This window comes from Magallana gigas, chromosome 7 (assembly GCF_963853765.1).
Source record: "Magallana gigas chromosome 7, xbMagGiga1.1, whole genome shotgun sequence".
In the NCBI taxonomy this organism is placed as follows: Eukaryota; Metazoa; Mollusca; class Bivalvia; order Ostreida; family Ostreidae; genus Magallana; species Magallana gigas.
Genome location: NC_088859.1, coordinates 816,176 through 832,181, shown reverse-complemented (window position 1 = coordinate 832,181; position 16,006 = coordinate 816,176). Strand labels below are relative to the sequence as shown.

Here is a 16,006-nt window from a genome sequence, read left to right as displayed (position 1 = left end):
ACATTGCTTTACAGTGTAATTGAAATATACAGTTGTAATCACACGATGGAAGAATATTTATCAATAAGATAATAAAAACTATCCCAATGTGATTATTCTATAAAACGCGTCATCTGATTGGTTATGAAAGTCACGTGACAGTGCGAACATTTTAAATTTCGTGCATGATAGCGAGGCTATGAAAATTTACCCCCCCCCCAACCCCCTCCATAAATCATTTTGCGAGGGCAACAATTGCGTGATGGTGAGGGAGATAGATTTAAAATATGCCACTGTCTCTTATGTAAGCTTTAGTTTACTATAAATCAAAGTTTACGAATAATTCACAGCTTTAATGTTACGAACGGGATTTTGAGGTCATAGAATTAATACTTTTTTTATCCACTTTATAAAGGTTTTATTTTACGAGTACTTCTCAAACCTACAAATGTTTTAATCAATTATTCTGTATTGTACAATTTATTTGTCTCCAACAAAAGGAAAAGATAGCACTACAATTCATATACAAAAAAATTGTTAAATGCCTGGTAATTAGGAAAATTCTTCTCAGCTCAGGGTACTAAAATTTGGGATATTGATAGTTTGTAAATTAAAGTTTCTGATTCTCATGTACCTAACATATGGGGCCTACATATTGCATATCAATTTCAACAAGAGACACCCCTCTAACTAATGATAATCATTAAAAATCATTTCATGAATTTTAGCAACACTCATAAGCCTTCAAGTACAGCAACTCTCAATTTTACAAAAATATTGACGGGTACTTTATCCGAAACTTTCCCTTGCTACCTATACATGCTGTCAGTTGCCTTCCATTGTTATTATGGTAAAGATCTCAAAACCTATTTTTGTCTTTTTTGTTGACATCCAAATTCAATAAATCGTTCAAACTTATAATTAGGCATGCTTGATGAAGAAGATTCAATTCTTTAACAAAAAATAAAGGAAATAGAAACTTCTAAAGAACTCGTTTTCCGGGATATAAAATAGGATGGATGAAAAATGCTGTTTCATCTGCTTATTTACATAGATGAATTCAATATAAGAAAACCTTAGTAGTAAAGCCTTTACTACTAGAAAACATTTAATTAAGTGTAAATATGTGTTTGTGCGATCATGATACTACACTCAAACAATTATGCTTTGAAATGCAAAATATATAAAATTTGAAACATATCGCAAAAACGTTTACTTTAAAATTTGTTTTGACAAAAAGACAAATAAAATTACAATGCAAGTATCTTGATAATCATAGGACTTTATTCAGCTGACACAAAAAGGAAACATATATCAAATTATACGATAATGGTTTGAAAACTCAACAAAAACGTTTTATGAGCTATGAAATAGATATCATTTGAACATGACACAGTCCTGTAAATCAATCCAGTGCTCTTTGTTGAGTTTTGATCACGTAATGAAAAGAGTGTCTTATCTATTCCTACAAAAATGACAAGCAAATATATATTTGCCGACTTAAACGGCAATGACTAGCCCATAATGCATACGGGGAGACGGAAGTTTATTTTTGAGCTGAAACAACCCAAAAATGTATCATGTACAAATAATGTAATATAAAAAATCAATACCTTAACAAATATTTGATCCTTTCACCGACGACGTGACCGGCCAGAAAAAACCAGAAATAAAAAACTATTAAATAGAAAAATCTCTGGAAACCTGTGTCCCAAACCATGTCAAAGTCGCAAATGCGCGCCGTCTCCAGGGTAGTGCAGGGGCTTTGCGACAAAAATATGAAATTTTTAAACTTCTAAATTATATTATGATAAAAAATAAAAACAATATTGGTGAAACTTTGATGGTCTTTGTCAGAAGACGGGCTAAAACTGATTTCTCGTGCTAATCGACAACAAATCATACACTCGTCACCACGTGACTCGTAATTTCATTGGATACAATTTTCTACTCGAATCAGCAAGACAATTATTTTCCGTTAATCTCCGTACCGCGGAAAATATCAATTATAAACAAAAGTTCAAATGCAAAAATACATACCCAGTAACAGGAGCAGAGAAAATATGAGACTCAACAAAAATAAGAGGTAGGATCAGGTACCATTAAGGAATTATTCTTGATCATTAATTACTATTCTGTGAATAGCTTACAACATCCTGTATCCTAGTATGTGTTGCAGTTTGTATTAAGTTTAATGGATACTGTTCTAGTGACTGTTGGTATGAGTATAGAGCAGCCTGAAGGTTCCCTGTGATCTGTTGACAAATCACCAGGATCTCCCAGGAGATGTCTCTGAATATATCACGTACAAACAGTCCCTGATCATGGTGGACTAGGACCTGTAGCTCATCGAGAGCTGCTTGGGATAATGTTGTATCAATGTGTCTGTAACACAAGAACTCTAGAAAGTGCAACATTAAAAACACCGGAATAACTAACATATGCCGCTTATTCTGTAGAGCAGCCTGTTGTTCTGGTATTAGTTCATTGATATAACATATTGCATTGTCAAGAATGATATCCAATACTACAGCCTTTCTCATCTTTGTAGACCAGGACTGTCCTCCTACAGCCTCAGTATACCTATCTCTGTCTACGTGTTCCCTATACATCAGATATTGCTGTGCTAACTTGACCTTTGACATCTCTATAACAGATAAAGCTTCCCTGTATCTGAGTGTCCTGTAATAATACATGGCAATGTAAAACATGTCAGAAACACACCCAAACTTGGCTGCTGATTTCAGCATGTGACAGGATATTTTGTCTGCAATATACATCTGTTTGTTTACACCTGTGTATGTGTACATGTTGTGTAATATAAATGAAGATTTCTTAAGGATGGAGGCTGTAAGTCTCTGTAACATGACAACTTGATTTTGTGTAAGGTGTGAACCTATTAGTTGTTGAACTTTATATAAGTATTTCACACAGCTGTAAAAAACTTGTGCGAGTGTTTTATCATTCTGAAGTATCTCAGAAAATAATTCTACATCACTATCAACTTCACATTTGATAATACTTTCATCAGTACAAATATAAAGTCTAGGACTGCACAGGACATCGATGATGGAGGACCTGACAGAGGAACTCTGTAACAGACAGGCCAGACCTTTCTTCTACAATTCATGTAACTGTAGGAACAATCTGTTTTGTGCTGAACCATTGACCTTTGTCAAAAACAGGTTGTTTTGTGGAATGAAAAAGTTAGGACAGATCCCCTCACGCACCCATTTAAGGAGGAGTTCAAAGCAGACCCAGAAACCGACAAGGATATTTTGTGGACACCAGTGAGGTAGTGTGTTTTGTTGAATTGTCCACAAAACTATTGTCTTTATATGATAGGAACACAACAAGGTGTTGTTTTTACCTAAATTATGATTGATAACTTCCTTTAAAAATAGCTTTAACAATCCATATGTCAAAAACTGACTGTGGTTCATTGCATACACGCATTTATACTCTGCCTGAGAAAAAGATAACCTCCACTCTTCATTTGCATGGGGTCCTAATGGGTGTCCTACTGCTACAAAGTGACATCCATTTCTGACAATGTCATCAACAATTTCAGGATCAGGCCATGACTGACATCTGTCTATCCATGAAGAGGCAGACGGAGGCCAATAGTCACAAACAAAACACAATGTATCGTCATATTCTAGTCCTGCTACATCACCACTAACGCAGGGTCCATGTATATCAGAATTGGGCAATGATGCTAAATAAGTTAACTGTCTAAATATAGAACTACTTATAAAAACTCTGTCATTTATTCTGAAACATGTTAATGGGACGTCAATGTCTGTTGTTGGTGTCAGTAACTGAAGTAGAGTGAATCCTGGTGGACTCTCAGAACTGTCAGAGAGAATCAAGGTTTTATTGGCCATGTTGTAATACTCAGACTGGGACATGTCCATGATTACTTGGTGGTCGTTTGGCCAGTACATATGTTCCATATCTGATCCCTTCAGTCTAAATCCTTGTCTGTCACTTCCACTCAACATCTGAATAGTCCCATCATTAGGTGCCAGTTGTCGCTCTACCATCTCCTTGATGTCCACTGTCTCCCTCCTCATAGCCACCCGTTGTGAAGTCCCCACTTTCTCACACAGTCTCATAAAGACTGACTCTGATATGTGCTGTATTCCTTGACGTCTGTTATTATAAACAAAACTTCATGTATAAATTGAAAAAAACCTCACATCAAATACAAAGAGTAATCAGTTGTTTTTAGATATTTGTTAAAAAATAATTTTTTTCATCATGTTAATTTATGGTCAAATATTTTGTGGTTTTTTTTTTTTACAATTATGATTATTGTAGGTGTTATTTTAATTTTTTAATACTTAGTCTTAACGTCTTGTAACATCTATCAAATATAAGGAATTTCATGAACTGCAGCCAAATGGTACCAAAATTGTCGTGTACCAAAACACCGTACAACCGCTTTGAATCATTTCATTCAAGTGCCGTGTGATACATTCAAACTTGTTTGTTAACCTGTACAGCAGACGTTCACAGAGGAAAATAATGTTCTTAATTATCAATCTTAAACAAATAATAATCTCATAACATTTGGTTTAAAGAAGAGTTATATATTTGCTCTTTTATAACCAGTCTTGTTTTTAAAAAACAAAAAAATTGTAACATGAAGAAGTTTGAGCCATTTTCTTATGCAATTTTTGGGGGTAAATGCAAACTTTGAGGTTTGGACACTTAAAAAACTAAAACGGCGTGTGCTATCAAAACAATACAATATCAGAATATTAGTCTTATATCTAAGCTTTAAATTGATATTCGCAAAAGTTTCTATAATGCATTCTGACGTCAAAATTGATTTGATGAATCTTTTCACGTATTCTACGACATAAAATGAATTATGTGGAAAAACCCCAATATTTTGACATTCTATATTTAATCACGGAAAAAGTAATCCCGGTACCCATATTCAATTTGATAACATTTTAAAGAGGAGGTCAAGGGCTTGTTTGATGCCGTTTTTGGAGAGACTGTAGGCAACCTAGATATATTTCATTAGTCAAAAATTGACAAAACTCCGAGATTTGTTACTTTTATCCTTCATATTTCATTGAAAATGGTTGTTTAAAACATGATTTTTCATTGTGTTTACCAAAAATCTAAGCCCCGGTACACCCTATGAAACAAAGATATTGTTATGAAGCATCATTAACAGTCTTGAAATTGATAAACCTGGGCACCTTTCATTTACTAGATCTTGACCTTAAAATTTCTAGTATTTCCCAATGCAAACCTAAGTAAAACATTTTTGTTGAGGGAGACAATAAACTTTATTATTATCCAAATAATCATTGAATAGGAATTCATATCACTTATATGACGTAAACTTCTTCAGAGTATAGATCCTCAAATTTTATGTGTATATATTTTGTTTCAGAATAGGACAATGGAAATCTTGATGTATCATGTTTCCATGGAAACATTACATTTGAAATAATATTTATATATTACTTTTTCTGACGATTTTTATTGGAAAGGAGGTAACAAATTTCTAGGTTTTTTTATTCATCCTTTATTGGAAATTTTGATCCAAAACAATACCTTCTTATATAAACTTGATTGTTACTTAACAGTTATCAAATTCATTTTTTATACCATTATTTTATTTGTTAAATTAAAAGAAAATTGATATTTACTTACATTTCTGAGGGAAAATCCGCCATTTTACACGTCTGTGGAAAGTGTTTTAAATTTTAGATGTGGAAATTTCTTACCTGGGTATTTTTTGTAGGTACTTTCATTTTATTTCAAAAGCTTGATCACATTCTAGATGTTTGTTTAGCGTATGCAAACATTATAGATTGAATATAAAATAGGGGGTTTGAAATTGATTATAATGTATTATTTACTTACACAGAGTATGCATTTTTTTAACACGTGTATACTGTACATCACAACATTTTATTGGCCAGGAATAGAAATAATTTTATATTAAATCTATTGATAATTTTTTTTTAAATTTGATTTCTAAATGAGTTTTATATGCCTTTTAATACACTATATACATTGTATATCAAATGCAAAACAGTTGATTCATTTCTAAGGATAAAGCAGACATTAGAATTTCACATGACATGGTCAGTACGAAAACTCTCTAAGCATGAATTACACTTTTTATTTCAAAATATTACATTCCTTTTACACTGTTGTATGCATGATAAATTTATCAATAGGAGAACTTTTCTCTCTATATACATGTGTTACACTTTTACACTTTATGATGTATTATACACAATAATGTTCAATAAAAAATATATTTAGATCTTTACGTCGTGTTAATTGTTTCACCCATTTTATTATTATTGAAATGAGTGCACCACGTTTTATATAAGTATCAATCAGCAGACCACAGGCTTATTATTACACACTTTGACAGGTCCGAGTCTGTGTGCCTTGTTTCAGTCTGAATTTCAATAACTCACCTGTTTAGTTAGAAGTATAAGTTGCAATTTAAAAAAGAATGCATAACCAGAATACAAAAGAACATCTCTTGCCTTGCCAAACTCTGCAAGTAGTGACCAATACTGACTAAAAACAAACCAATACATCATTCATTGTTACGGGTGTGGGGTAGTAAAATTCCATCGAGGGGACAAGATCTAGGGTTTAGGACGAGGTTCTGCATTGATATAAATAGCTCAACAAAACATTTAAATCGACATCTTGTGACATATTGTCATAAAATCATAAGACTTGATGTAGTGAGGTATCTGAAAAAACAATACTGCACCAACAATCAAGAACTGCGCTCTACATTATGATCTAAAGCTTCACACCTTTTGCGGTTTTTAAGGACATGGACTTTCCATCAAAATATATGCATATTATTATGTTGTGATTGAAATGGATAGAGAGAGGAGAGAGAAAGTGATAGCTATCACTTTTTGAGATTATGCTAATGTAAACGGTGAGCTCTCTCTCTCTCTCTCTCTCTCTATCTCTCTCTCTCTTTTATAAATCAAAATAAAACCCACCAATAACAACCATCTAATTCATAGAGAAGTTAACATATTTGCACAAGCCATTTAAACGGAGTTCGTAAGAGATCATATATGGATTGTTTTGTTATCGATGGATATTTCAGTCAGATTACAGCGCTTTTTGGGGAAGGCCAGCAAATTTTTTCAAACTTAACACACTTTAGATGTGATAAATTACTAAGCTGGATCATTTCATTATTGTTTGTCAATAATGTAAAGACTTTAAGAAAAAAAATATAAAATTTGGTTGTCCGCCATTATGAGCTACTTAACGCCATTTTCATGAAGGCCAGCATATTTTTTGGGAATCAGCACACTTTAATTATGTTTAAAAACCATGCTGGACCAAATCATTTGCCGTTAAAAGTTTTTTTTCGACTAAATCGGACTAGACTATTAAGCCAACTGGTCATTTTAACAGCTTTTACCGACCACAAATGACTGTTGTCTTACATATATCAATTCTATGTATTAAAAAAAAAAGAAGAAAGAAAGATTTATGTAATGGTCTGGCCACACATGGTCAACGATTTTCTTTATATTTCATACATGGACACATCAAGGTGTAAAATGCCAAAGGACTCTTTAGTTTGGCTGTTGGGGTAACCGTTGCCAAGGTAACTGGGGCTAAAGATGTAAAAATAGCAAAGCTTATCTAGTCTTAAACCATATTAAAAGGTTTTGACAACTTATATAAACTATCAAAGACATAAAAAACCTGCGTCATATTGTCAATTTTTATTTCACAAAAGAAAATTGATGGATTAACAATTTCTTTAAAAATGTTACGATGGAAACACAGTTTTTTAGTTATTTTTTGTAATAATCCAAAAAAAGAAACTATTCAATTTTTCCATCCCTTTAAATGTCCATGTAATATACATTCTTTTTTATGAAAATTGACACCCGTTGCTATAGTAACACGGTCAAGGAAAAATGAAAAAATTTTCTGATGATAAGCTGTAGTACCTGATTTTAGAAAATTTTATTTCATTTTTGTTGGATCGTCTGAAAAAAATATGTGTAGAGTTTCATTATACCACAAACGCTTTGTTTTGCAATGCAGAATTGAAGTCGCATAAAAAATCACACAAATTCTTACTTTTTGAAAAGTTCATTGCAACGGCAATTATTTTGAGAAAATTCAGATTTTTTAAAATTGATTTTAAGTTGGAAACTTTATTGATTTTTTCAAATCAATTGATATCAAAAATTGAATTTTTATATGCGAACAATACCCATTTCAAATTTTTACCAAAGTAACGGTTCTCAATTTTCATTTTTGAATTCATAATTGCTCAATCATCATAGTGTTTCCAAAAAAAATATCAAGATTTGCATTTTTGAATAAAATGAAGAAATCTTACGTTGAAATCTGTGTCTAGTTATCATGAAAAAGCTTTTAAAATATGTGTTTCTCAATAAATGATTTTTGTTTTTTGAATTGCATAATATATTATACTCTGGAAACACCAAATTGTTTAAGTTACACAAAATATGTTCTCAAATAAGCATTGAAATGCCACATTTTATGTTTCCTTTCTGATACCATGGCAACGGGACCATGTGCACATATCAGAAAATAAATGGTTTTATGCTTTAATTTTAAACTCATCAAAAGTTATCAAACTGTAACGTTTAAATGAAGTTCCTTCCAATAAGTGGCCCCCGAATTTTGAATCTTACATAGAATTAATCATGATTGCAAAATTTTTCGTCACACATAATATAAACATTCAGATATAGAATCTGTTGATTTATAACATCTCATATGTAAATAAATCTTGTGCTTTATATTCTTTTTTTTATTTTTTTTTTGTTCATATAAGTTTGGCAACTTGAAAATATAAAGCAAATATAATAAGACGAATATAAATGAGTTATTTTGTGATTGATCAATTTCTAATGCTCTTCAATATTTCCTCTTCCGGCTATATGCCAACATTATAAATGATAAAAATGGAAACAAAATTTGATTTGAAGTGCTATATTAGACAAGGATACTGACATATTATATTGTTATATATTAACACATAAATAATAAAATCACTGCAAAATCACCTAACAATTGATATAAGCCTAACCTATAGTCCAAGGTTACCGTTTCAATCCAATAGGCTTTTGTTGGTTTTCTGAATAAAACACACTTTGTCCGTGAAAACAAAGAAAATCAATGTATGACAAAACTAAGATTCCTTTCAGACGATACTCTTTTTTTATAAAAAGGAGAAATTAACAAGGACTGAAAGAACATCGCTATATCTCAGATAAATCTCAGGATTCCTTGCACCATTTTCCACGTCATCTACCTTGACTTACATGTCGTTTGCCTATTAAATAAACGCAACATTTAACTTTTGGTCCTGTATTGAAACCTGAAGCGTTGACATTTCAAAACACAAAATCTGGATTCATTTATTCTATTAATAAATGCAGTTTGGGCACAACGATATTTATTTTATGATAATTAAAATATTAATCAAAACATGGTAGAAACCGAGTGAATTATTGACATTTTTGCTCTTAAGTCTCATAGATCACTTTAAAATTCTAGGCATGTGAATCCACATCCGTTATAACTCAAATAGGACATGCATTCTAGCTGATAACGTTTACTTCTCCGAGTTGTAAACATATTATGACGTCATAATATTATTTCTTACGAATGATTTGTTTTGTCTTATTAGTGAATGAGGGAAACTAGGTAAATCAAGATATTGTTGATGGTGAAACATCTATTCAATGAATAATATTTATTTGTGTGGTTATTGATCATCAAGATGAATTAATTACTATCATAACATTGACAGAATAATATCTCTTATTCTCCTGTGTGTAGCATCTTTTATTTTGTTCCATGGATACTGTGTGAGTGACTGTTTGTATGAGTATAGAGCATCCTGGAGGTACCCTGCGATCTGTTGACAGATCCCAAGGATCTCCCAGGAGATGTCTCTGTATCCATAAAATACATAAAGTCCCTGATCATGGTGGAGTAGATCATGCAGTTTATCTAGAGCTGCCTGGGATAATGTAGTATCAATGTGTCTGTAACACAAGAACTCTAGGAAGTGTAACATAACAAACACTGGGATTTGTGACACAGGGCATTTGATTTATAGAGCTGCATTTTGTTCTGGTATTAATTCATTGATATAACAGATTTCGTTGTAAAGCACGATATCCTCTGCCATAGCCTCTCTCATCTTTGTAGACCAGGACAGCCCCCCTACAGCCTCAGTATACCTCTCTCTGTCTACACGTCCATTATAGATCATATATGGACTTGACAATTTAACCTTTGTCATCTGTATAGCAGATAAAGCTTCCACGTATCTGAATGTCTTGTTATAATACATGGCAATGTACAACATGTCAGAGATACATCCAAACTTGGCTGTTAACCCTAGCATGTGACGATACATTTTGTCTGCAATATACATCTGTTTGTTGCTGCATGTGTTAAAGCAATGTTTAAAAGCAATGTTTAAAAAAGTGAATGTTGTAATTCTCTGTATCATGGAAACTTGGTATCTTGTAAGATGTGAACCTATTAACTGTTCTACCGTTAAAAGGTATTTCAAACAACTGTGAAAGTCTTGTTCGAGTGTCAGAGAAACATCTAACTCTTTGAAAAGTTCCAAATCATAATCAACATCAGAAACAGTTATACAGTCATCTGTAAAAATAGAGATCCTTGGATAGTAAAACACATCAAGGATAAAAGACCTGATAGATGAACATTGTAACAGGCAGGCCAGACCTTTCTCGTACAATTCATGTAACTGTAGGAACAATCTGTTTTGTGCTGAGCCATGGATCTTTGTCAGAAACAGGTTGTTTTGTGGGATGAAAAAGTTAGGACAAATTCCCTCATATACCCATTTAAGAAGGAGTTTAAAGCAGACCCAGAAACCAATCAGGAGATTTTGTGGACACCAATGAGGTAGTGTGTTTTGTTGCATAGCCCAGAGAACAGCTGTCTTTATGTGATAAGAGCACATCAGGGTGTTGGTTTCTTCTGAGTGTTGATTTATAACTTCCTTTAAAAACAACTTTAGTAATCCATAAGTCAAAAATTGAGTGTGGTTCATTGCATACACGCACTTGTATTCTGCCTGAGAAAACGAAATTCTCCATTCCTCGTTTTCGTGGGGCCCTGATTGGTGTCCTATTGCTACGAAGTGACATCCATTTTTTACAATGTCATTGACAACTTCTTGGTCAGGCCATACGTGGCACCTTTTCGTCCACGATGAAGCAAAAGAAGGCCAAAAGTCACTTGCAAAACAGACGGCATGGTCATATTCTTGTACTCCTGCTACACAACCACTACCACAGGGACCATGTACGGTAGAATTAGGTAATCCTATTGAACAAGTTAACTGTCTAAAAGTAGAACTAGCTATATATAGTTTGCCATTTTTTCTGATACATGATAATTGGACGTCCTTGTCGGCTGTTGGTGTCAGTAACTGGAGTAAAGTGAATCCTGGTGGACTCTCAGAACTGTCGGAGAGAATTAACGTTGTATTGGCTGTGTTGTAATACTCAGACTGAGAGATGTCCATGATCACTCGCTGTTTTGCTGCATAAAACATCAAATCAAGATCTGACCCCATGCCTCTGAATCCTTCTCTGAGACTTCCACTCAATATCTGCATGGTCAAAAAATCAGGGGTAATTTCCTTGTTTACCATCTCCATGATGTCCTCTGTATCTCTCCTGATAGCCACCTTTTGTGGAGTCCCTAAAATGTCACACAGTCCAACAAACACTGACTCTGATATGTGCTGCATTCCTTCACTCCTGTAAAATGGAGATTCTTTATATATTTTTGTATTATACACAACGTAAAGTCGATTGCATCTTAAAATATTTTGCTTAATCCATTTTAAAAGACAAACTCCCAAAAAAACAAGAACCAGAAACTTAACGGTCATTTAAGTTTTATACAGTTTTTGCAAGTGGTTTACTCAGTATCTTTTATTTTAATTTCAATTTTAATAATTTAATTGACGTAAAATTATCTTTTAAATGTGAAATACAACATTTTTACTACAAAATCAGTAAAACTACAAACAAGAACTCCTTTTCCACGCAGCATTGTTAGGGCTTCCCGCTGCTAAAATACGGCTGGAAAACGGTAATATTTGAATAATCGCAAAAATAATTTGACGGGAATTATTTCTTTAAATATTTTTTACATTTATTGACAACAATGTTAAACAGTATTTTTGATGCATTTTTATGACGTTATATGTACTTCATCATCACGTGACGGGCGAATCCCTTATCTTATTAAATTGCATCGGCACAGGTTATTAATGACATTAAATCATAAATATTTTTAAGAAAAATCTTTTATTATGTCAAATACTTTGAATACTTTTCTTGCTTGGGCTTGAAATAGATATTTTGTTTTTTAACGATATTGTTGAAAAATTCCAAATAATCATCATCATAAGGTGAATTTTTAATAATCAAAAGCGATTTACAAAAATAGGGTTAATCCGTAGGTTTTCAAAGCACGATTTACATGGGTACTTATATATTTTTTTACCAATCTTTCATCCGCACAAAGCTGGATTTTACATGCATTTAAGTGTCTTTATTCAGTTGATTACACATAGGAGGGAAAATCTCCAAACTACTAGATTATAAATAGTCTTTTACTTTAAACAAAGCTTTAAAACTGCCGATTTTTTGATACTGGTTGTTAATATAAATACATTCTGTACGTCTAGCATTAACGACAGCATCAATGTTAAGGAAACATGCAGTTTTCCTACTGTTTTGATATAATTCACTTTTAGTTTTACGACACATTCCCTAAGAACTATCGACAGGAATGCAGATCGTGAAGTCAAAGTTAATTATGACGCCATATCGTATGAAGTACGGACAAGTGACTTTCTTCATGTCGCTGTAAAATCAATCAGCAAGCCTTAACATTCCCGCGAAATGATCATGAGTTTCACAAGTGTAAGGCATCCTTACCTATTTTCCCCTTCAGACGACCAATAATACAAATATTTGTAAGAATTAATTAGTGCTAATTTATCTTTAAAAGGCAATTTCAGCTCTACATCTCCTTCCCAAGGGTCGTAAATTAAATTATTTTAGTGTTTATCTCTTTTATCATCCTTTTAGTGTACTAGATTAGACAACTTGATACCAATCAAAGGGCAGGAAAGATTCTAAGGATTAATGCATATTAACTATGTGAACCCTCTCCACCCAACAACAAACACCATGACACAGAGCCATGAATATAAAAAAATTATATATTGTTCTACTCCTTTATTGTCACCCAAATTATGTGTTTTATTTATCTTTTAGATAAGAAACAGTACAGAATACTCTAGGAATATTGCAGATTCACTATATATAACACGTTTGATTCCCGTACCCCACAAGCAAAACAAAATTAAACTTGCAGACGATAAATTTGTAAATCAAGAATCCTTAACGTTCACATAAACCATACACTTTGTTTGCCATTTATATTTAAGTAATATAGAATAGTGTTTATTTAAAATGTAAAGCACCTTTGACTTTATTTTTAACAGAGCCCCCCCCCCCCCCCTAAACCGAGAACTCCTAATTATTGGATGATGAATGCTTCATTGTTGGGGTATCCTTGTAAGGTATCCTTGACATTCCTGCCCATTGAGCTGGGGTATTACATTTAATTCACACTGTTGATACAGGTCTCCTTGCATTCTTTCCTGAATGTCTCTTTGTTAAAAAAAAAATGAATTCTAAGATCTGTGCTCATTTTATAATTATTAACCTTAAAGTGTATCAGCTAGGTGGTGTTCATTATGATTTTTTCTTTTCCTACTTCAATAGATGCTTTACACCTTATTTAGTCAATATTACCCTCGCAATTTCAGAGTGATGAGCATGACGACGTGTGAAATTAGATAGCAATAGAAAGACACTCATGGCTTAAAATACCCAGGTTCTTATTTCGAGTTTTGCTAACTTTGTGAGCTAAAGGTTTAATGTATTATTTACCGTGAGCAAATAGCACGACAAGTATGTTACAGTAAACAAAGAACAGATGAAATTGCAGGATTAATCGTCGTAAAGTAACATTAACAAAATATCCAGAGGTATAATATTTTGTATCTAAGAAAGTAGTCATGGTTTAATGTATGATGCATCAGCATCAACGCGAGGCAAATTTACACTGCACAAAACTTTACCTAAAATTGCAATGTAAATATTTTGCATCACTGTGAAATCCATTGTACTTCAAGTCTTAAGCTGAGCATGACTTATTCATAAAATTGAAGGACAGGTACATGGCTTTTGTATACAAACCCATTTTTGTTACACCCTATTGAACACCTGACATGCGTGGCCGACGTGTTGTATTCCATCTATTGTCTTAGTTTATGGGTTTGTATGTTCTTGCACACAAGTGAGACCTCGACAGGGCAGGGAAATATTTTGAACTGTTAAGAGGTCTGCGGTTCAAATTCGGGTTGTAGAGATAGCGGCAATTGAAAAAAAAAATATTGCAAACAATGCCTTCCGCAAATAATATTTAGCTTTAAGAAAAATTTAAAGATCTTAAAGTTACATAGAGTTTAAATCCCATTTAAATAAAGCACACATACTCTTTAAACGTGACTTACAAATAGGCATCAGCACACGGCTTTAAAACCCGTTTAATTTCGTTACACCCAATTACACACACACACACACACATTTATATATATATATATATATATATATATATATATATATATATATATATATATATATATATATATATATATATATATATATATATATATATATATATGTCTTTTTGGCTGGTTTATATTATGCATTGACTTGTATAGTCATTACTTTTTTTTTTGGCTTGAAAAGTTAACAAAAGTTGAAAAGCTAACAAAGTTAGATAAAAAGTATGTCCACACTGGTGAGACTTCTTTGGTGAAATACTTTGAACTGTTAAATACGTTGGTGCTCATGTATGGTTTGTAGGGGTAGCGGTAACGAAAGAGAAATATGGTGGACAACACTTATAACGAGTAGTGTTCAAGTTAAATGTAGTCCCTCAAAATTGAAAAAAGTGCATATGTCTCTAATCTGGTTTACAATATGACAATAAGACATATTTATTATGTGTTATAATCCCCGGAAAAGCACAAGACATTGATATTATGGTGTATTTATTCCTATTTCTGGTTGTTTGAAGAGGACATAAATAAAAGCAGATTTCAAGGTTGTTTTGAAATCCATATTACCTTAATTGAAATATTTGATCTAAAAGCAATATTTACCCATAGTAAAAATGGATTAATCTTTCATTTTTTGCATTTATATTGTATAACGTATTTGTTAAATAAAAAGCAATCTAATATTCACTTACATTTCTGAGGGAAAAGGTTCCATTTTTTAAAGGTCAAATATACAGCTTATAATTTATGTTCTATTTTTAGAAACGGAAATTTCTTGCCGGGGTATTCGTTGTATTTTCATTTCGTATTAATAGTTTGATTGCATAGATGTTGGTTTGAATAATGCGAATATGGTAAATTCAATATGATCTAGATAATTCTAAATTGATGCTAACCTTTATAATCAAGTCATACAGTGTATATCGTCGTAAACATATACCATAATTCAAGACGTTTCTATCAGCACAAAATACGATTATTTTAAATCTAAATGTTTAATTTTTTTAGTTTGATCAATTTCCAAGCCAATTTTTATATGCCTTTCGATACTCTACATGTATATCACTTTTAAATGCAAAACATTTATTCTTATTTTTAGAGATTATGCAGACATTAGATTTCTATATGACATGATCAGTGGGATAACCTCTATATACATGTATTTCATTCTTTACACTTCACATTGTAAAAATCTTTCACTGTTTACATTTTATGTTGTATTTACAGGGCATGCTTAATACGAAGGTTAATAAAAAATACGAAGATTTTTACCATAGCTATGTTACTTAATGTCAGATTATTACTAAA

General features: G+C 32.4%; 1 protein-coding gene across 1 annotated transcript; it reads right to left on the bottom strand.

Annotated features, from left to right (window-relative positions):
* Nucleotides 1-1,601: 1,601 nt before the first annotated feature.
* LOC117684549 (uncharacterized) lies at nucleotides 1,602-11,797 on the bottom strand. The gene is made up of 4 exons (XM_066067702.1): nucleotides 11,434-11,797; nucleotides 11,106-11,175; nucleotides 9,864-10,046; nucleotides 1,602-4,134 (listed from the first exon to the last, which is right to left on the bottom strand). The coding sequence occupies exons 1-4, from the start codon at nucleotides 11,795-11,797 to the stop codon at nucleotides 3,099-3,101; spliced, it is 1,653 nt and encodes a 550-aa protein (XP_065923774.1). The 3' UTR covers nucleotides 1,602-3,098.
* Nucleotides 11,798-16,006: the final 4,209 nt, after the last annotated feature.